Raw genomic sequence first — 23,446 nt, 5'->3', positions numbered from 1 at the left:
AAAGAAAAAATATTTTATGATGATGATGATGATGGTGGTGGTGGTGGTGGTGGTGATGATGATGATGATGATGATGATGATGATGATGATGATGATGAGGGTGGTGGTGGTGTTGGTGGTGGTGATGATGATGGTGATGATGATGATGATGAGGGTGGTGGTGATGATGATGATGGTGGTGTTAGTGATGATGATGAGGGTTGGGATGATGGAGAGGAGGGGGATGTGAAGGATGAAGATGACGAGGGGAAAATGAGAAGGAAGAAGAAAAGATGAAGGAAAGGGAAAAGGAGGAGAGAGAAGATAAAGGATGAAGATGATGATGTTGTTGATGATTATGATGATGGTGATGATGATGATGATGAAGATGATTTGACGATAATGCTGCTGATGATAAACATTTACATAATGACATTTATGACTAAAACACAATAAAAACATACCCAATTCCTTCAAAATAACACATAGCACCCGCACCTTGCTTAAAAGGATAATTAAAACACCCTGGTGTAAGATGTCAAGGTTGGAAGAGTGGTGAAGGTCAATTTGCAAAGAGTTTTGAAGATGTTCTGCATTCTGTACTTAAGTATAAATGACCCAATTTAACTGAAAATATAGAATATGGTAACAAAACATTACTTTACAAAGATATTTGAATCAAATTTAATGGAATATTGCCTCATTGGCTTGAAAGGTCAAGTATTTAGGTAACCTTACTGAATGAGCAAATCAACTCGTTTATTCTGAAATTCATAAATTGATTTTTCACCATATGATATCTTCAATTTTCTGAGACTGAATCTTGAAAAAATATATCTGAACTATATAGTCCTGTACATGCATATTCTTTAATTGAAGGATTTCTATCAGTCATTAAGTATGTTCATATCTTACAAAGATTTTGAATGCTGTTAAAATAATCTTCTAACTTCCTCTTTTTTCAGAAAAATTCAATTCTTACGTGACACTGAAGCTTCAGAATGTGAAGTCTACGACTGTAGCAGTGAAGGGAAATCACCCTCTGTGGGAGCAAGATTTCATGTTGTAAGTAATCACAGGGGGGTGTTTCACAAACATTTAGATGTGACTGAGGGTCGGTTGCACTTAAATTTCAGTAGAATGCCCTACATGATGCTTTGCCGTTATTGGTTGGATCATGTGCATTGATTGGACATGTACTACTGCGTATCCATCAGTCAGATTATGCTATAAATAGCATGTGCACATTAGCAGTTGAGCAAGGCTCAAAGTTACTTTGAACTCTTGGTGACCCCCCCCCCCCGCATTCGTATTCTAATATTGATAACATGTTGCTAAAACAGTAATGCTGCATTGGCGGATCCAGGATTTCAACATAGAGGGGGCACAAAGAGACATTTTCCAAATGAGGGTTCAGATTATTTTTTTAATTAGATTTAGCTGTATTAACATTTATGTTAAATGGGAAATTTTCAAGATATAGAGGGATGCAGGTCCCATATGCCCCCTCCGCAACTCTCAAATATGGTTTGAACTGATATTCAAACACTTTAAATACACTATCAATTCAAAACATATTCAAACACTCTAGGTTTAAAAGAATCATTCATGAAATGAGCTGAGTATAAGAAGAAACCTAATCTTTTTTATTATTTATTTGAATCATTTTTTTACTTTTGTGCATATTTCTGTAACCATTTCAATATAGATATTTAGACATTTAGACCTTTGTGTGAATGTACTGGTGAAGAGTTAGAATTGTTTTTTGCATTGCTCCTGGATTTTTTTGGGGTGAAATTCAATTGGATTTTTTTGCAACCTTCAAGATGAAGATGAACCATTATATAAATCTAAATTGAAAAAAAAAATAGTCTCTATTCAGCCATTTTAAATTGAAAGTGGGAATGCACCCTAACTTTTATTCTTTAAATCCAACCTCAACAAACACCCGTGTGAACATTACCATGAGTAGTACCCTTGTTTTGGGATTGAAGGTCAGGATGACCTGTTCTATAGATCTTAAGTGTCCTTTAACAAGTGACCATGATTTCACCAGGCAAGACTACTTGACTCCTCGCTTCAAGAAATCTTAACCTATTGAGTTTAGCCTAGAAGCTAGATGTGTAGCCACGAATATACGGAAAGATGTTTTTCTTGTGGTCCTAGTCATTTTCCATATTCATGTGAAGGATTATTTGTGAGTTGGATATGTGTAAACCGCAAGAAACCGAAAGATGTTAATCTTGTGGTTATATCCGTTTGTCATGTTAATGATAATTTGTGAGTAGGATGTTGAAATTTGATCCTGGAAATATTTTAGAGATTTCACAAATTAGCATTTTAATTGACTTCATTTGAGTGTGATTTCCTTTTGCTAGACCTTATGGAGAAAACAGTATAAAAGTCTATAATAAACATTCTAAATGATCGAAATGGTTTTATTCTTTTGATGCAAAAGATTTTCCTCTTCAGTTTCAGAATGAAATGAAGACTTCTTCAGTTTTAACTTCCTATTCTGTGATAATGCGGAATAACAAATTTAAAGATATAAGTCCCTTGCAACATTTGTGTAGGTAAAGATCAATGAAAACATTCATTATTCAAGCTCAGCAAAATGGGATAATGATATTTATACAGGGCGGTTGGCTGAATTGAATGAAATTCCCAAGCTTCGGGCTCTGTGCAATGCTAAGCACAGGAACGCTTTTTAATCATGTGAGATTTCAATAATGCCTTCCATTACTCATGTGGTGGAGTGTTTATTAGAAAACAAACATTCTTGGCAAAAAGAAGGGAAATTAGATGTTAGTCAGGCCCATCCATTCATGAAAGATCCATGCAATCCGGGAGATGGAGCTTGGCTTTGATCTCACCGATTTACAAACATTTTCATATGGATGATCTTAAACTTGGAATGCTCAGTTTTGAAAGTCAATCTTCTTGCCATGATTTTTTGGTGGAGCGCTTCAATATTGGTGAAGAAAAATTACTCAATGAAAAATAGGGTGTCAGAATAACTTTACATGTAGGTAGTTTTTGTCTGATTTTATAAACATGTCCTCACTATAACAATGATCCATTTCTACAGGATATAAATTCAACTACAAAATCCTGAGGTCTTATAAAATAAGAAAAAAGCAGACAAAGTTTGTTTTCATTTTACAAAGGCCCCCCACTCTTTGTAGCAGAATAGTGAGAGATTGATCTTATCATAAGGGTTTAAACTAAACCTTTTTTTTTTTTTCAGAATACACTCTAAGAACACAAAAGACGAAAAAGGTGGAAAGGTTTGAGGAATGGCAGCATTTTTCTCCCTTATTATAGTTACTGTCATTTCTCAACCTTTTTAAATGATTTATTACCCTTTTTTCAGGTTTTCCATTTTGTAGAGTGTAACTTTTTTGAATTTGTATTCTTTGCTTCTGCAAAGGTGTATAAGCATAGCAAAACTGTGTGGATGGCTGATTCATTCATAAAGATAGTATTAATGAGTACAAAGATCTTATTTTGAATGACATAAAAAAAACAAGAGCAATCAAGTATTAAAGAGCAATGGAAATGAAATTTAAGTGTAAAGTACTTTAGTTGGCCCTTTGTGATGATATCTCTTGAAAATCGAACTGGTAATTTACCTGTAGATAACAGGAGACCCCTCCCTTATTATGTGTCATCCTCAGAAATGAAGACCAATTATTTTCTTAAAGCTCATAGGTCAAGCCTATATGTCTTTTTAAAGATGATGTGGCTATTGCCCTTTCCATTTCTACTTATAATGAAATTCCTGGAATGATATCCATAAAAGTAGTGTGGGAAATATACTCATACCATATTATCCGTATTGATTTAGCCCATATTAAACAGGATGACGAGAGAGAAATGGAGGGAATTTTCTTCAGTTTTAATACTTAAAGAAGGAATGCTTTGAAATCCTGACACTGCACTTGAAAATGGGCTGTGTGGTGTGGTGTGGTGAAGCATGATAGCAATATTGGATTACAGTAAATCAAATAACCACACTGAGAAGCAATGGAATTAAATAGGATTTAGTGGGAAAGGGAGATAAGTGCTTTCCAGCAGAATATATTTTATTTACTATTCTAGAACAATATAGGCCCTGAAATTTATGCATTATTTCAGCAATGACTTTCCTATTCTTTTTATACTGCAAAAGCCTACATATTTCTCCTAAAGTGATCATAATACTCTAGAACAATATAGGCCCTGAAATTTATGCATTATTTCAGCAATGACTTTCTTATTCTTTTTATACTGCAAAAGCCTACATATTTCTCCTAAAGTGATCATAATACTCTAGAACAATATAGGCCCTGAAATTTATGCATTATTTCAGCAATGACTTTCTTATTCTTTTATACTGCAAAAGCCTACATATTTCTCCTAAAGTGATCATAATACTCCAGAACAATATAGGCCCTGAAATTTATGCATTATTTCAGCAATGACTTTCCTATTCTTTTTATACTGCAAAAGCCTACATATTTCTCCTAAAGTGATCATAATACTGCAAAGCATGTGTTGATTTCTTATATTTTGATTAGGCAGTTAAAGGAAACCAAAACCCAAGAAGAGAAGTAATCTTACTGGAAAGAGTAAAATGAGAGGAACAATTTAAAAAAAGTTTCATCAAAATCGGTTATGAAATAAGCAAGTTATGGGAGTTTGAAAACTCTTGTACTTTCTATGGGCATCCTCAAATTGGCAAACATGCTTCAAAATGGCTGATTTTGTGAACAACTCTCCATTTGTTTTGTACACAAATTTTCAGATTTTCCTCATTATCTTTCAAATTGCATCTTGCCTCCTTCTGAGCACAATATATGTAATGGGAAAATATAATCCACACCATATCAAGATCAGGAGGAGATAATATGAAATATGTAAAATAAAGGGGAAAATATGAAAATATGTGTACAAAACAAATGGAGAGTATTCCACAAAATCAGCCATTTTGAAGCACGTTTGCCAATTTGAGGATCCACATAGTAAGTACAAGACTTTTTAATTGTCCATAATTTGTTTATTTCATAACCGATTTTGATGAAACTTTTTTAAATTGTTCCTCTCATTTTACTCTTTCCAATAAGATTGCTTCTATTCGTGGGTTTTGGTTTCCTTTAATGATTTCCTGCTTTATTCTCCCATTCATCTGATACGCATCCATCATTAGCTTAAAGATTAATACAGGTTCACACAAAATCGGGCAATTGATTATTATCTATCCATCCATCCATCCATTTATTTATTCATTTATTTATTTTTTCATTCATTCGTTCGTTCGTTCATTTTTTTTTTTTTGGGGGGGGTGGCACTTATTGCTGCAGGAGCTAATCCACAGCATAACTTGGCATTAACTTGATCAATGTTATGAAATTATTGATCATTGCCAATATTTCTTTGCTGCTGTAATAAGATTTTATACAAATTTTTCGGCATTGCAGCACTCCTATGTGTTCAAGATTGCATGCTCGATATGTGATGATAATTATAAGTCAGAAGTAATTGGAACCAGTGTGATTCGAACCTGCCATCTACTGCTTGCCATGCAGCGACTTAGCCGTGAACCGGAATAGGAGTAATGCCCCAAAAATTGTTTAGAAATTATTATTTTCCCCTATTAAAGCCTCTTTGTTTACTGTTGTAATATGAATTGGCCCATTGAATGTATTTTTTAAATCATTGTTATCATTTTTTTAATGTTCATGTATTTATTTGCTATTTTTTATTTGTTTATTTATTGATTTGATTATTTTTTATATATGTGTTTATGTGCATATATATTCATTTATTCATTAGGGGCCATAATTTGTCACTTTTCATTTCTTTGTAGCAACATGTATCTAACCGCAAATTGTATGTATATCAATATAGGTTGGTTCATATACAAAAGCCAGGAAAGTCATAAAAACCTTGTAGTCATAATAATTCCATTATCATGCTCATAATGGAATTTGTTTTGTCATTATCTGAAGCTTAATTACTCTCTCAGACGTGTACAGAATTTATATTGAGTTGTTTGGGGGAGGAATAAGCACATGGAGGCTAGCTGTGTGGGATCAATTTGTGTTGACATGTACAAAATTTGATTAACATGATGTTGCCCATTAAAGTAGGTTCCAGAAGATAAGCAGTCCATTTAGCTGCAGAATATTTTAAGCCCAGCACTAATGGCATACTGGTTAATGATTCAGTCCCATTCTCTCATTTCAAAACATATTTTAAAAAAAATCACGTTTTTATCCTTCAAGAACAAGAATGATTTATAATCTTTATATTAAATTTTATTACCTGATAGGGAAACTAATTTCCACTATTTGGAAAACACCAAAATTATCCTTCAATATCAGTAATTACTTATACTCTTTATGTTCAACAATGTATTATTACCTTATATGGAAACTAATCATTTTCATCATTTGGAAAGTGCAGAGTAAAACTATTACAGATTACATTTTGATATGAAAATTCTCAAAAACAGGACCACTGATTTCATGATTTTATATTTTCTATCAGAAAATGAGAAAAAAAACCAATGTAATGGTTGCCATATGGCAATGCTACCAAATCAATTATTAGATCCATAAGACTTAGTTTGCCCATATCAATTTACCAATAAATAGCCATATCATATTCTACTTAGCATTCATGCCTGACCAGAATTGATTCCCATGAGTTAAGGAGATAAATTTTCGTAGCAGAAATGAGGGTTCTTTGACGTAGAAATGTTTATTAGATGCAGTCTTGGGAGAACTCATGGTCAACGATTGAGCATATTGACTTGGTCAGCTTAATTGATTTCAGTATATGGCGCAAATTTAGTGGCTTGAAAATATCTAGTAAGGATTATGTCGTCAGATCTTATGGACGATCAGTGAGATCTAAATTTGGCATGATCTTCAAAGAATTAGTAAATTTGATGAAGAAAGGTTACTGGATAAATAGATTCTCTTGCAGGGAAGAGGGGATGGGCTATATCCTGGGTGAAGATAAATTCAAAAGGGGTGTAACTCTGCACATTGAATAAGAGGGATACAAGATTGCAGCCTTCATGTTGATATTATTGATATTTGGGGATGCCCTGATTCAGTATTCCACATACCGCTGGGATGACAATTGCTTCAATGATGATGATGATGCACAGCATTTGTATAGCACCATATATCTTTCAAAGACATTCAAAGGCGCATTGGAGGAGCCAGCCAATCTGGGTCGCCTACAAGGGCACGCACACAGAACTGTGACCCGCAGGTCTCTCCTCCCGATAACTGGTTTGGGGAATGCAGGTGGACCACTACACCGGGGTTTCCCCCCTACTCTTATTCGAACAGTGCAGTGGATTCTTAACGTGCAAAGGTGGTGATTCTCCTCTACACACAAAGCCTCCATTTAACGTTCTATCCGAGGGACAGAGTGTTTTCCAATGTAGAATAACCTGCATCTATGAAACAGGGGAGAGACGTTTACACACAACACACTGGCTTCAGTCATCCGCCCGGGGTGAACTTGATCTTTGGTTCAACGGGGAGACGCTTTACCGACTGAGCCAACTTCGCTCTCGATGACTTCAATGATGACTTCAGTCCTTGAAGAGTTGCCAATTGTTATGTGTTTGGCATCACCTGTGCCTGGGAGGCGAAAAGGGAACTGAATCACTGTGACCCGCAGGTCTCTCCGGATATAAATGATTAGGGGAGTGCAGGTCGACCACTACACCAGGGTTTCCCCCTACTCTTATATGCATATGCTAAGGTCACAACCCCAAACTTAGCCTGCTCAGGCGACTAGGTGGCGAGTTTTTTAGCCAATTTCGCCTTGGCACCACTTGTTTTTGGGCATCGCTCAGTCGCCGCTCAAGATTTAGTGCGGAGATAAAATTAGGGAGGCACCTGCTCACTTTTCATTCGCCGCCCTAAATACGCTCGGATCCGAAGTGGTCGCCGTCTTTGGCCGGGAGACTGCCCAGGAATCGGTTGTTCATCAGCTGATCACTGCTCGGACGTCAAACAGAAAACTTTCTTGATTTGACCCAGATTTGGCCCTGAGTAATGGGTAATGGACAGGGTACCGCTTGGCCACCGATAAGTCTTTCTACATCCCGCTTGACATCTAAAAAAATTGTTGGGCGATGCCTTAATTTCCAGTGGCACCCGAGCAGGCAACTTATCGGTTGGTTGCCACAGTTGTGACCGAAGCAATAGTGCAGTGGGTTCTTAACGTGCAAAGGTGGTGACTATCCTTTATACGGGGCCTGCTTTAACATCCTATCTGAGGGACAGAGTGTTTTCCTCTGTAACACAGCCTGCCTCTATGGAACAGGGGAGAGATGTTTACACATTATGCACTGGCTTCAGTCATCCGCCTTGGGTGAACTTGAACCCATGATCTTTGGTTCGACGGGCAGACATTTCACCGACTGAGCCAACTTCGCTCTCAATTTGCACCTTATAAAAAGACACATCTCATAGAGAAACAATTTCTATGGGATCATGGAGTAAATTTTTGAAATTAGTGATCCCTGTAGTCAACCAGTGGGAGTGACAAAAATTACAGGTTAAGTAATGTTTATTTATGCATTTGTTTAAAACACCCTATACCCAAGGGCTGATATGGAGAGTTCAGTGATGGGGCATTGGATATAGAGCTCTTCCAATGACAGATGGTTTTATCTTTGGGGAGAATTTTGAAGATGAATATTAATTACTACCAAAATGCCACCTGGAGATAATATTCCAAAAACTTGATCCTAGCGGCATTGCTTTATAACTTCTAGTTTATGATTAGATTTGATTTGAAATGGATCTAAGTTTGGTCTTTGGTAGATATATGATCATTCCAGGAAATAGTGATCAAGTATTGCGTTCGATTATGGTAATGACTTATTAATCTTGCTACGAGTTATCCAGTCATGAAACGTGAGTATGTCGGTTTTCTTTTCTTCAATATGCATTATAAACCTTGGCTTAGTTGTCTTTCTTGGAGGGTAAAAAAATGCTTGGATAACATAGAACTGTTCATACTAGTACATGTATGATGTGGATCCATCCAAGTTGATGAATTTTTACATTTTCCTTGAAGAAGAACAATGAAGCTTTTTCACCAAGAAATGATTCTTATAAAGTAACAGTGTCTGCTCTAACTTGTTATCGCAATATTTTTTAAAACAGTCCTATCCAGTCAAATGCAATCCAAGAGTCATTTGATATAGGGCCTTTTCCTTTTGGTTACAAAGTGCTGCACACACACTATTCCATGTCTGGGCCACAGGCTATAAAACATTAATTGAACCCCTGAGAATGATAAGCCTAGTTCATACAATTAATTACATGGACGCATCATGTATCACATATTTTTATGTGATATAAAAAAAAATGCTCACCATTCTCCCTCCATGCTTATTATGAATCTTTTGACAATGCTAATATAAGGACACATTTCTTTCATGTAAATCAGCTCTATATTTAGATTTTCTGTTTTGCTACCCTAATAATAATGCAAGAAAATTTTCAGCACAAGAAAGAATAACAATTCTTGATTTTAATAAACGGATCAGTGTGTTCTTAGGTACATTGTCAAATGTCTATGCTGCATCTTTTAGCAGGAATCCTGGTGTAAAGGCACTTTGGCCTGAATTCACAAAGGTGGTTTTTAAAACCATCGGTTGAACCCATGGTTTATGTAGATTTCCTGTATAAATTACGCTTATTTACCGTGTATATTAAAAAATGTCCAATGCCGATGTGCGCTTTTGTCACAGTGCGCCAAATTGATGCCTGTTGTCATGGTTATTCACTCTATTTTATCATGAGTCCACTGTTTTGAATTAATGAATCCTCTTTTCAAACAGTGGACTCATGAATAAAATAGCGCACTTAACCATCAGAACAGGCGTCAATTTGGCACACTGACAAAAGCGCTCATCAGCACTGGAATTTTTTAATGAACACGGTAAATAAGCGTAATTTATACAGGAAATCTGCATAAAGCGTGGGATCAACCGATGGTTTTAAAAACTACCTTTGTGAATTTAGGCTTTTGTGTCTTTTCATAACGTTTTTTCTGCATTCCCATTGTTTAAATGTGTGATGAAATGTCGTATCGGGTAATAAAACGCTGGTTGCAGGATTGCAACGCAAAAGACGTGGCTCAGACTTTGACAAGGTACTTTAGGCAGGGTACTTTTGACAAGGCACTTAATAGCAGGGCCCGCTCGGAGAACTGTTTTTCAGAATTGGAGTGGCTACCCTGGATAAATATACTGTTATTACTATTAGTATTATTATTAGGCTAATTTTTGTGAAAGTTTACTTGAAGACATGATATTTATACAAAACTGCTCATGAAAGGTTGAATACAGAAGATAAGATGTGCAGCCTGATGATCTCATTGTAATACCTTGCTTTTCAAATTTCCAAGTGATTGCTTTACATTTGAAACCTTTTTAGATTATAGGCCTAATGACCTGTTCACATATTACTCTCTAATGATAACTTCTACTTGCATCTATTCATTTTTTTTAGACTTCAATTTCATGTTGATGTTGTCCAGAGTAAATGAATATTTGAGATGAAGGCTCAATGGCCTATGAGTTTGAATCAGTGGACACCCACAACACCCCCCCCCTTTTTTTTCATATATCACCTTGTAATTAATACGACTTCAGAAGCTCACACCCGATGCCATCTTTCATAATCTTCAAAAGACGGTGTAGCTTGTTATGAAGATGAAAGTGACTTGTAATGAGGAGGAGTGGAGGTTTCTTTCAAAAGGGTTTCTCACAAGGTTCTTCAAGTGAAACTGCATTGTCTACTGAACTTTGAATTTTGTTGTATATTAGTGATATGGTTTTTTTTATGGAGGGTGAAACAATGCACAAATATTAGGCTTTACAATCTTTGATAGAAAAAAATGGTTTCCAATTAGACAGCTGTCTGGTCCCTATGTGCTTGATATTTGAAGGTGGGATGATTATTTTGAAACGTGCTGAATATGTATGCTAAACTCGTATCAAAGAAACTGTTCACTGAAGTTATATTTATGACTAAGCTTTTATTGAGAGTTTCCACAACATTGATGGCTGTCAGCATTCATGGTTTGTCTATAGCTTTGAATGAAATACCACATGAAAGATTATGTAAATTATGGTATATTGTCACTCCCTTGAGTGTGTGTTTCATCCATATCACATTTGAAATCAATGGTTGGTAGTGTATTCTAGATTTGCATTAAAGGTAAATGCCAGTTTTGGTAATGATATCAAAATGAGTTCGTACAGAATCCAATGAAATGACCACCAAAGTGTCTGTTTGTATAAATAAAGAATATGTGCCAAAGGATTCTGGAAGAAATTGTGTAATTGCTGAGAAATTAGCAAATAAGCACAGGATTCGGGTCAAGCGTCAGGCACGACATTCAAAGCAATAATAATACACTGTCCCACGTGTGCTTATCTGTGTTGGTGATCTTCAGTGTGAATATTTTTCAGCGTAGATTTCAAGATTTCACAAAGTTCAGTTTATGCGACTGTACCAGATCTAGATCCTCGATGATATACTGACAATTAAGCCTGGTTTTACAGACTTTCTCATGAAATCAGTGTTTACTGCAACTACTGGCATTTCTCTTTAACTTCTAGTCTACTGGAACTGGGTGATCATCGTACAAAGCCTATGGGAATCACAGACCTTAGTACTCAACAGGTTAATACTACAATAGGAAAAGTTACTGGTGAAAAGCATTTTGAAAGCTTACTGTGGGTCCTGAAAGTTGAGCATGACTGCATTCAAATTTTAATAATTGGTGTCTGAACGTGGAGTTCTTGCAAGATTGGTTTCTTGTGATCATGGATATATGTCGGGTCATACCCACATTCTGCACCTGTATTCAACAGGGAATGAACACATTTACTCTGTACGAGATAAAAAGGGGTGACAACTAATGTAAACAGAGATTTGATTAGCAAGGTAACCACATAGATAAATGAATGAAATTGTAGTGGAAATAATTGGAATGTCTGTAGCAGTAGAAAAAATGCAGTAGAGTGCTTCATTACATCCACAAGAAAACGTAGGATGACATTCAAAAAGGTTTTATCTATAGACAAAACTTGCATTCGTTCCTTTTTTTCATGATTTAATTTTCATGAAGGCTGCTTGCATTTTTTCCTTCAAATGAAAGAGAGAGATTTTGAAGGCAGGGAATTATAACTTAATTTGCAGATGATTGAACTGTTTCATATTTTGAAATCTTAAAAAAGTAGTTTTTCATATTTTCATTATTTTATTTGTTTAAAAGAATATTTCATATCTAGAACTAAAATATAAAGATGTGCTATTCATTGCAATAGGTTATTGTTGTTAAGATTATTTTTCATATTTCTCTGAAAGAAAAGTAAACATGTTCTGGTTATATCTGTGGTAGATGTAGAAGTAGGGAATGGAAAAAAAATGTGCCGATAACTAGTCGTGATTCTGGTTTTATACGTCACCTGTATTACCTTATTAAAAATTTTCATGAAAGCATTTTCCCCTTCAAATCAAAGATTTAAGGCAGGGAATTATAATTTAATTTGCAGATGATTGAAAGTTTTCATGTTTTGAAAACGTACAAAAAAGTAGAGTATTCCATTTTTTTCTCATTATTTTTCATGTTTAAAAGAATATTTCAAATTAAGAACTAAAATTTAAAGAAGTCTTATTTATTGCAATAGGTTTTTGCTATGATGATCATTTTTCATATTTTTCTAAAAGAAAAGAAAATATGTTTTTGTTAAATCTGTGGTAGATGTAGAAGAAGGGAATCAAGAAAAAAAAATTGATGACTAATAACAATTATGGTGATATATGTCATCTGTATTACCTAAATTTTGAATATTGCTGGTCATTTGAATTCTGTATTACTTAACCATAAATGCTTATTTTTTTAATACCAATCATCCAAGAGTTAAAACATATCATAGAAGATCATTCATTCAATTACAGAATGAGTTCATTCATCAACATTTTTTTTGTGCTTGTGAATTAACTACCAATGTTAAATACACATCCATACTGTCATTGCTTTACATTTTACATACTAGATTACTGTCGGGCCTTGTAGCACAAAGCTTAGCAATTGGTCAGGGGCTAATTTCTGTGATCGATTCCATTCATTATTGTGTACAATTAGTCATAAAAATAAGCTTAGCTTTATGTCAGGGGGGTCTGTTGTAACAATTAATGCTTGTCATTCCCTTTTCTTGTTCGGTGTTATTTCATGCTTTACATATTTCTTTCTTTATAATTATCCATGCTCATAATAATATGTTACGTTCTTGTAGGGAAAAGGGGTAATCTGACTCCAGTGTTTTTGATACTTTTCTGCATTTCTGTGTCCCTTGACATGTTCTCATTTCCTGTTGCTATCAGCACCTGGTATCTGTTGCATAATGAGCCACTGATCATCATTATGGTATTTGTCATGGTATTTACATGTTAATGGGGGTCCGAGGGCCTGTAACGCAAATATTAGCAATCGTATTGACTACAATGTACAATGTACAGTAAGTGTAGTAGGTTCTTCGCCATGGAAACCCTCAGAAGTTACAAGGTACAATTAATCATGAAAATCAAACGTGCAATTAATGGCTAACCTTCGTGTTACGTGACCCGGAAGCCACTCAAAGTTTCAATTATACTTATACCATTTTGGCAAAGAAGTTTTCATAATCATAGGCCTTTGTGAAACAGGGACCTCATATCACTTTCTTTTTATCCCTGATATTATTTCTTGACCCTGAAACGAACGATTCCTTCATCGTATCTACTTGAGCAAGCACCAAACTATCAAAACACGCTCTGTGATCGTATCAAAAATCAATATTAATTTTCTATTGTTATGAAGCAATTTACTCTCCTACCCACCCCGACAGTTTCTTTACTCATCGACCTTTTTTTTGCTTTGGATTCCACATCATGCACAACCCTCCTTTCAGATGTGTTATTCGTTATCTGGATCTTCCAAGGTCTTGTTTCTGTAAACACGTTATATGGTTTCTTTCCCACGTTCACTTGTCTAGATGCACTTTCATTGTTGCCAAGACTCCAATTTCCCCTTGATTTATATCTTGTGTTTATAAAAAAAAATACTCCTCCAAACCAGACTGCTTTTGTGATCAGGGCTCTGTAACACAAAGGTTTAGGATGGATTGCAAATATGAAAGAACCACACTGATTGGTCCCTGCTCAGTATTTCAAACCAAATGCACCTGTAACATTGATATTGATTGGTCAGTTCATTTAGCGATTGATTGCTAATCTTTGTGTTATGGAGCCCTGATGTCTTCTAATATTGATGTTGTTCATTTTTTGTGTACGTAGTTCGTAATGATGGTGATGTTATTTTTTTGTAGAAGAAAAGATGAGAGTGAGGGGGTGGTCTGAAAATAATATATCGTGTCTTGGATGTCTGTATAAAGGGTAGTTCAAATTTTGAAAATAATGTCTTGAATATATTACATGTACTTTCTAATTGAAGAGTGAAAATTATAAGATTTACATAAGAATAGTAAAACAGCCTTTCAGTACTTGCAGAGATTGAGAATCTAAGAGAGAAAATACTGTATATATAAATATATATGTACATGTATATTTTATTTTTGCCATATATTTCTAAAAAGATGGTCAATGATTAAAAACTAGGACTGTGGAAAGGAAAAATGATTGATTTAAGGGCTAATACAAGATCAGCTTTGGAAGGTTATTGCAGAATAGTACTTATAGGAGTGAAGCTTATAGTGTACATTTTAGTCTACCGTGGGAGGAATAACAATTTGTCTATTAAATAGTAAGTACGTTGCAAAAAGGTCATATAACCTTGGATTTAACACATCATCTGCACCTAGGAAAAAATGTGCTTGCCATAGAGGAAAGAGATAAAGAAATTTTGAACACGTGATAAAGTTATGCATTTTTTTCATACTTTAAAATCATGTTCGAGATCTCACTTATGAAAAATAGAGAGTGGTTTAAAAGAATAAAAATAGCCATTTCAAGTGCAGAGATAAATGTGGATCTTAAAGATAATACCTGTTGTGGATATAAGATTAAATCATAAGAAATTTTCAAATTGATTTAGAAATCTTTGATTACAATTTACAAAGCAGCTTTACTCAGTGTATACTGTAAGATTTTGGAAATCTTAACGTGATCTGCATGTATGGGACTAATTCTGCTCTGAATCATACACCAGTAACTTTATGTTACTGCCATATTAAAAAAAGGTTGTTATATTGGCTCATATCCAGAACTGTGGTTTAAGCAGGGGTTTTGTTAGTCCATATTGTCTGGAAAAAGGGGCCTAGCAAAGAATGTAAAAAAAATGTTAATTTTATTCAATCTTTATATGACAGGGTTTTTGTCTCACCTGCATAGCAGAGTGAGACATTAGGCGCCGCTTTTCCGACGGCGGCGGCGTCAACATCAAATCTTAACCTGAGGTTAAGTTTTTTTAAATGACATCATAACTTAGAAAGTATATGGACCTAGTTCATGAAACTTGGCCATAAGGTTAATCAAGTATTACTGAACATCCTATTAGAGTTTCATGTCACATGACCAAGGTCAAAGGTCATTTAGGGTCAATGAACTTAGACCATGTTGGGGGAATCAACATCAAAATCTTAACCTGAGGTTAAGTTTTTGAAATGTCATCATAACTTAGAAAATATATTGACCTGGTTCATTAAACTTGGACATAAGGTCAATCAAGTATCACCAAACATCCTGCATGAGTTTCATGTCACATGACCAAGGTCATTTAGGGTCAATGAACTTTGGTCGATTTGGGGGTATCTGTTGAATTACAATCAAAAATTTAAAAGTTTTTGTATTTGATTCAGAAACTTGGACATAATAGTAATCAAGTATCACTGAACATCCTGTGCAAGTTTCAGGTCACATGATCAAGGTCAAAGGTCATTTAGGGTCAATGAACTTTGGCCGAATTGTGGGTATTTGTTGAATTACCATCATAACTTGAAAGTATGTTGGTCTAGTTCATAAAACTTGGACATAAGAGTAATCAAGTATCACTGAACATCCTGTGCGCATTTTAGGTCACATGACCAAGGTCAAAGGTCAATGAACTTTGGCCACAATGGGGGTATCTGTTGAATTACCATCATAACTTTGCAAGTTTATTGATCTGACTTTTTTGATGACATAAGAGTAATCAAGTATCACTGAATATCATGTGCAAGTTTCAGGTCACATGATCAAGGTCAAAGGTCATGTGAGGTCAATGAATTTTGGCCACATTGGGGGTATTTGTTGAATTACCATCCTATTTCTGTGTCTTGGTCTAGTTCATAAAACGTGTAAATATGAGTAACCAAGTATCACTGAACATCTTGTGCGAGTTATAGTAGTTTTCAAAGTCAGCAATGCTGCTATGTTGAATCACGTGATGCAGATGAGACGGCCAGAGTCATTCCACTTGTTTTTCTCTTACATTGGTGGCCAAAGAAATCCAGTGGATGCAGGTGGTTTTGAATAATTTTAGGCGCTAAATATGCTGATGAATTAAACGTCTCTAGGTGGTTTCAACCCGCCTCGATCATGAGAATCCTTGTTAAATTACGAGAACTTTTTAAGGCTAGAACATACCTATTAATTTTTCCTGCATTCACACCGCCCCGAAAAATACCCTTGGGATACGTTCCTTAAGTTATGAGCATGTGCAGTATGATCTGATAAGCAAGCGAGGCTCGAGATTTAAAATCACTAGCTCAGCAGCCACCCAAGGCACCCGTGCCCAACTACATGCTGGGCTAAAAGTTCTTGAAAATTGCTTTCACATTGCCAAAATACCTGCGACCTTGGAAAAATCCCAACGATAGTTCTCGTAATTTTTGACAATTACCTACTATTTAGTGGGTATTTTCTTTCGGGGAGATTACGCGCAATTTGCTTTCACATTGCCAATATTACCTGGTATTTTTTGATCGGGGTAAATTTCCTCATCAGAAAAATACCTGGAACTGACGAACTTCGAGGCGGTCTGAAACCACCTTCTGAGGTGGATTTGCAGTATACCAATATCATGAATAGGGGCAATTTAGACTGACTTATTAAACTAAGAAATATAATGATCCCCTGTTTGTTGCAATTTTGCAACTAACAACAATAAATAGTGATTCAAACTGGAATTGTTTTTTTATTTGTGTTTATCAGCCCCATTTCAAAGATAGAAACAACTGTACTATATTTGTCCTTGTAATTGATACATTTTTCCGTATACGTCATTTGTAACTGAATCGTGTATGGGAATGCATTTGATAGTAATGAATTGCAGATTGACATATGATATAGACTTCTAAAATGGAGATGTTCTAGAGAAAAAACCGGGTTCACTTTAAATCGATTCCACTTCAATTGCTAATTGGATGTTTTGCATTTGGACCTAAATCCATGCAGGTATAGTGTGGGAAAACGTGGTATGCTCTAAGAGTGAAGTGGATTGGTTATAAACACATTGCAAAGCTCATTGTGAAGGTACAAAATAAAACACGGCAGAAGCTGTCACTGACTATAACGAGATGAAGAAATGAAAATGATAGTTACATGAAACCTAGAAATTAAGATTTTTATATACCTCCGTGATCTGTTACAATGGTGATGTGAGGAAGGTGTCTCATTTATGAGTGGATTAGTTTACTTAGCATTGTGAAATAGAAATCACAAGGAGATACCATGTATTATTGATATAACTGACCCTCAAACATTGGTTCCTTTTTTCTTTTAGAAACTCCCTGTTATACAGAAGCAAAATTTAAAGGTCAAGTCCACCTCATAAAAGTGTTGATTTGAATCAATAGAGAAAAATCAGACAAGCATAACGCTAAAAATTTCATCAAAATCGGATGTGAGATAAGAAAGTAATGATATTCTAAAGTTTCATTTATTTTTCACAAAATAGTTATATGCACAATTTAGGCCGTGTTTATGCTTCCACTTTTCAGGCCAGAATCAGCGTTTCCAAACGTGATTAGTCCAAAACACGGTTGCGTCCATGCTTACTTTCATTTAAACGCTGTTTCAAAACGCTGATCGTAAACTCACAAAAAGGTGCATTTGTAAACGTCGTTTGACCAGAATCAGGCTTTCTGGGGAAGTATAAACAGAACCACGATCGTAAACGTGTTTAAATGACGTCATTTGGTACATGCTTCCGGTGAGATGAAAATCCGCGGGCAAATACAGTCGTATTGCTCCATGTTATCTCCAGGTAATAACAACAATCGGAAAAAAACTTTTGAAAAGAGGCGCGCTCAATTTGACCTCGCTTTACGATGCGAAGCCAGCTGGTGATCATGATTTGCTCTGAAAAGTTAGCATAAACAGCACTCCCAGAACCACGTTTACGATCAACGTTTTGAATCGACGTTTGAAATCGCTGATTCTGTCCTCGCAATGGAAGCATAAACACACCCTTAGTCACATGTGAACGAGAGAATCGATGATGTCCCTCACTCACTATTTCTTTTTTTTTTTTTGTTCGAATTTAACATTATTTCACTTTTTGCTGATTTGACAATAAGGACCAACTTGACTGAATCATAAAATGTTAAGCAATGATAATTCAACGTATTCAGGGAGAAATAAAACTTTTGTTTCACAGGACAATGAGGAGAAATTTAGAATATTCATATTTCATATAACAAAATACAAAAGAAATAGTGAGTGAGTGATGTCATCAGTTCCCTCATTTGCATACCGACTGGGATGTGCATATAACTGTTTTATGAAATTAAGTGAAACTTTAAAATGTCATAACTTTCTCATTTTACATCCGATTTTGATGAAATTTTTAGTGTTATACTTGTTGGATTTTTATCTTTTTATTCAAATCAAATTTTTGTTGGGGTGGACTTGTTCTTTGAGAGTTTTTCTTGTAACCTCTCAAATGAACCTGAATTCTCGCTGAGTGGGCTTTGAAATTTGATTCTCTGTATAGACATGAAGATAGTTTTTCATTATGCAAGACATGCGACTGCGCAGAGGCAGTGTTAAAGTATGCTTGTCTAAATCAAAAGATTTTCAGCTTGTAGCCTGGTGGGTGTTTCATAAAGCTGTTCTTAAGTTAGGAGCGACTTTAAGAATGACGGATGAACCTTTCTTACATGCTAAATCCAACCCCTCCCCCTCCCGATCTCCAATGTAAACTGAAGAAAACACCCCAGTATAGTTATTTTCACCATAAGAGAAATCAACTGCGCCCTTTCGGACATGTATTGAAACCGAAATCAATGTTTATATCTTACAATATTACAGGCTATAAGCAGGAAATAATTTTGATGTTGACAATCATCTGGCTTGTTGACAATCCTCTGTCTTGTGGGAAGACTCTGGTCACTGTGTACCAAATTGCCCATTTTGACTGTAGAATTATTGTTTTTAATCTTGAGTGTACTTGAGACCTACGTGTGTTCATTTAAGAGATTGTGGTACTGTTGAATCACAAAAACATTTTTAGCACTTCATAATTGCATTTTGAAAGATGATTATTTCATCTCAAACGACTTGGTGCTTGAACGTAACACTTATTGTATGTCAGTATCTTTGCAAAAAGCAATGCAAAGGTTGCATTATTGTTTGAATGCGACCGTAGTCTATAATTCTTCTACTTTAAGGAGCAGGTATTCTTGGATTTTGCTCACTCACTCAATATTGAATATTTGTGCACGGATAGCTGGTCATACTTTAACATTGAAAAATGAAAAATCAATCAAACAGCTGCATAGATCGAAGGAGACTAGGGCGACCTTTCAGAGGACAGCTAAGGGGTCATTTGATTTTTCTCTGTTATTGCTTTATGAGTTTTTTATTGAATGAAAACTACTGTTTGTTCATCTGATACATCTATCTGTGAGATATTCTTTTATGATCTCTGACCTTTTCCTCCATATTAATCAATATTATTTTTGGTGAAGCTTTTCTAGGCAAAAGATCACTTCAACTGTGAATGAATTGTAACGGATATTATTTTTCCTCCAGAGGCCTTTAGTGATGAAATCATGTATTCATTGTATACAAATTGAAAACCAATCATTGTAGATCTTAGCACCACTTACGATGGATAGGTTTATACCCATTTTATGAATCTCTCTAGTTATGTTTCTAGTTAATGGTTGTGTCATAGTTTCAAAATTGACCGTTATCATGGTCTGGACTTTGATGTGATACAAGGTCCAAAAATTGCAAACCCCCTCAAAATAAAAAAAAAGTGTTTTCCTCACTACTGCCATTTCATAAATCAGGGATGATATATCTTTTTTTTTGTAGTAAAGGAATGCTTATGAAATAATTGTTTGTTTCTTATTTTCAGCGAGACTAATCAACTAAATGTTGGATTGGTCGTTGAGCTATGGACCAAAGGATTAATCTGGGATACCCTATTGGGTACTGCTCTGGTACCCCTCCGAGGGATTAAACAATCCAGTGAGGTAAGCCAAATCTTCAATGTCATCATCATAATCACTATCATTATGATCATTAATTCATTTTCATCAATAGAAATGGAACTGACTAACGAGGGATCTACTGATATGCACAAGGGTAATACTAAAATCAGTGACCTTGCAGTAAATGATATGGGTACCAAAAGTAGGAGAAAATAGATCGTTTGAAATGAATTGCCCTTTGAATAAAGAAGAAGTATTCATAATCGTTTCAGATAACAGAAACGTCTCAATGCCTAGACCCATCACCAAAGATTACCGGAACTTCTGATCGTTCTCAATGGATCATGACATGCACTTGTAAATTTGCCAAACTTGATTTTCAAAGAAGGGATTTTCCCTTGACTGTGCTTCAAGTTGGATTGATAATTGCTAAAATATTGCTTTACATATGTCCGGCTCACCCTTGATATGTCTTGAGCAGCAGCTAAAACACTTTTTAAACATGCAAGCTCATTTCGGCGGTTACTAATCAATATTTGCTCATCGGGCAGTTTTGGATATATCAATACCTTGAGAACAGAACTTTTTTTTGATATCATGGATAGTATGAAGTTAAGACACTATAGTGTATCATCTTGGTGGAAAACTCTCCATCCTTTGTGAAGTTATTAATCAACATTTGTCACACTCAACCCAGATGAGATAACCTAACATTACTCCTAGAAATACTATTCTGAAGTATTTGTTACAAAGTGGCAGGTATCGCTGATTTAACCCTTTGTGAAAGCTAGGACATCTCTGCAAGAAGCCATTACGTTGAATATTGTAAGCCTTCCAATTGTTTTCCTGCATAACCATAGGAACCCAAATTATTTTATTTCAGCATTTATTTGTATTATTTTCTTGAAACCTTATCATAAGGTTGTTTTACAAACAGGGCATTCCTTAAAAAAAGCATGCTGGGCCGAAAATACTTTCTATTTTTTCTCTCCAATTTTGAGACCTTGAATCTTATTATTGGCAATCATAAGGCATTGTTTTGCGAATCAGAATTGCTTTTATTAAAAAGCAATAGTTTGAAAAATTATATATATATGTATTTTTTTATTACGGTATTATTTTTTTTACTTCTAATCGAAAGTAGGGTGCAAATTCTTACCAAAAATGTCTTCTTCGAATTCTGTGTTTTTGCGAATAGGTAGACATTGCTTGTTTAATAATGTTTTGTCTATACAAACTCTTGTATATGAAACAAACATAAAACTGGACATTCACTTCACCCACATCGGATTAGTTTTCAGACAGGTCACTTCTAGTGTTCTCAACTCCATTTTAGTCCAAAAGTGCCCTCTCTGGAAAAGTAAGCATTGACAGTAAAATATGGCACTTCTATACAAAAAAATAATATAATATATAAATGTGTGAACTTGTGTCTCACAATACAAAAGAAATACCCTTTAAGTGTAAATCACATACACAAATATTAAGGAAAAAAAAACTACTTTTTTAAATTGTCAAATGAGACAGTTTGGTTACCCCGATTTAAAAAAACAATCCTTGGTGAGCCTAACAATACAAGAAGCTCAAGCGTTGTCATCCTGCTAACTGTCTTTTTTGTACAGGAAATGAAGAGCGGTAATTGGTGTTATGATGGTTTTGTAAGTCTTTATTCCAAGAAAAAAAATGGTCGCAGATGGCAGTTTCCTCCCACATACTGGTATTAATCGGTGTACATGTAGAATTTTGTAAAATTCCTTTTTATTGTCTTGATTATTTTTTAGATAACCATTTCAAATGAAGCGCATTGGAAACCAGTAATGATGCACTTCATGTGTTGAAACCCTATTTGCAAGTGTCATTGGACTAGTAATTGTCTATGATGCAATTAATTGGTATTCACAAATTAGGGTCCATTGTATGCAGAAATGAGATTTGCAATATCTATTTCAGGTTTTAAAGATAAATACCAGTTGTGGTACAAATGATCTCAAAATAACTTTTTACAGAATCCAAGATAATGACCACCCAAGTGTATGTTTGTATGAATAGAAAATATGTGCCAAAGGATTCTGGAAGAAATTGTGTAACTGCTGAAAAATAAGCAAAATAAGCGCAGATTCATGCACTTCCGTTGGGTCTTTATTCCAGCAATAATAATATACACTATCCCACGCGTGCCTGTCTGTGTTGGCGATCTTCAGTGTGATTGTTATTTCAGCTTAGATTTTATGATTTCACAAAGTTCAGTTTATGTAACTGTACCAGATCTAGATCCTGATGATGTAGTTATACTTAACCTTGGTTTTACAGACTTTCTCATGAAATTAGTGTTTTACTGCAACTACTTTCATTTAGCTTTAAAGAGAAATTCCAGTAGTTGCAGTAAACACTGGTTTCATGAGAAAGTCTGTATATCATCGAGGATCTAGATCTGGTACAGTTACATAAACTGAACTTTGTGAAATCTTGAAATCTATGCTGAAAAATGTTCACACCGAAGATCCCCAACACAGATAAGCGCACGTGGGACAATGTATAATTATTGCTTAGAGCGTCGGGCCCGACGCTCTACCCGAATAATCCTGTGCTTATTTGCTGATTTCTCAGCAATTACACAATTTCTTACAGAATCCTTTGGCACATGCATTTTATTTATACAAACAGACACTTTGGTGGTCATTTTATTGGATTCTGTACAAACTCATTTTGATATCGGTACCAAAACTAGCATTTAGCTTTAAGCTTGAAAAATGACCATTCTTTTTCTTGCCAGTCATCAGTGTAGATGCACAAATACTAGAACAGGTGGGATCCCTAATGGGGTAATTAGACCTCCCTTTGAGAACAGTTCATCATAATATGAGAACGAAGAAAAAGGAATGGTTAAATGTCAATAGCAGCATGTGTTTGTCTTGTCTTCAGACTAAACAAGAATAGTGTCTATTGCATGCTTGAACCAAACTTTATGCCGTGCATGTTCAGGTTGTTTTCACTTTAAAATGTTCTCAACTT

At 35.2% G+C, this 23,446-nt stretch overlaps 1 protein-coding gene across 1 annotated transcript in view; it reads left to right on the top strand.

Annotated features, from left to right (window-relative positions):
- LOC121415538 (protein unc-13 homolog A-like) overlaps window positions 1-21,323 on the top strand; it is a 66,790-nt gene extending 45,467 nt beyond the window's left edge. Inside the window, exons 3-4 of the mRNA XM_041608774.1 lie at window positions 945-1,044; window positions 20,359-21,323. Of these exons, the coding sequence (XP_041464708.1) occupies window positions 945-1,044; window positions 20,359-20,650 (392 nt within the window). The 3' untranslated portion in view covers window positions 20,651-21,323. The remainder of the gene's footprint in view (window positions 1-944; window positions 1,045-20,358) is intronic.
- The last annotated feature ends 2,123 nt before the right edge of the window (window positions 21,324-23,446 follow it).

Source organism: Lytechinus variegatus, chromosome 5 (assembly GCF_018143015.1).
Source record: "Lytechinus variegatus isolate NC3 chromosome 5, Lvar_3.0, whole genome shotgun sequence".
Taxonomy (NCBI): Eukaryota; Metazoa; Echinodermata; class Echinoidea; order Temnopleuroida; family Toxopneustidae; genus Lytechinus; species Lytechinus variegatus.
Note: the sequence above shows the minus strand (reverse complement) of the source record. Positions and strands in the feature narration are given on the sequence as shown.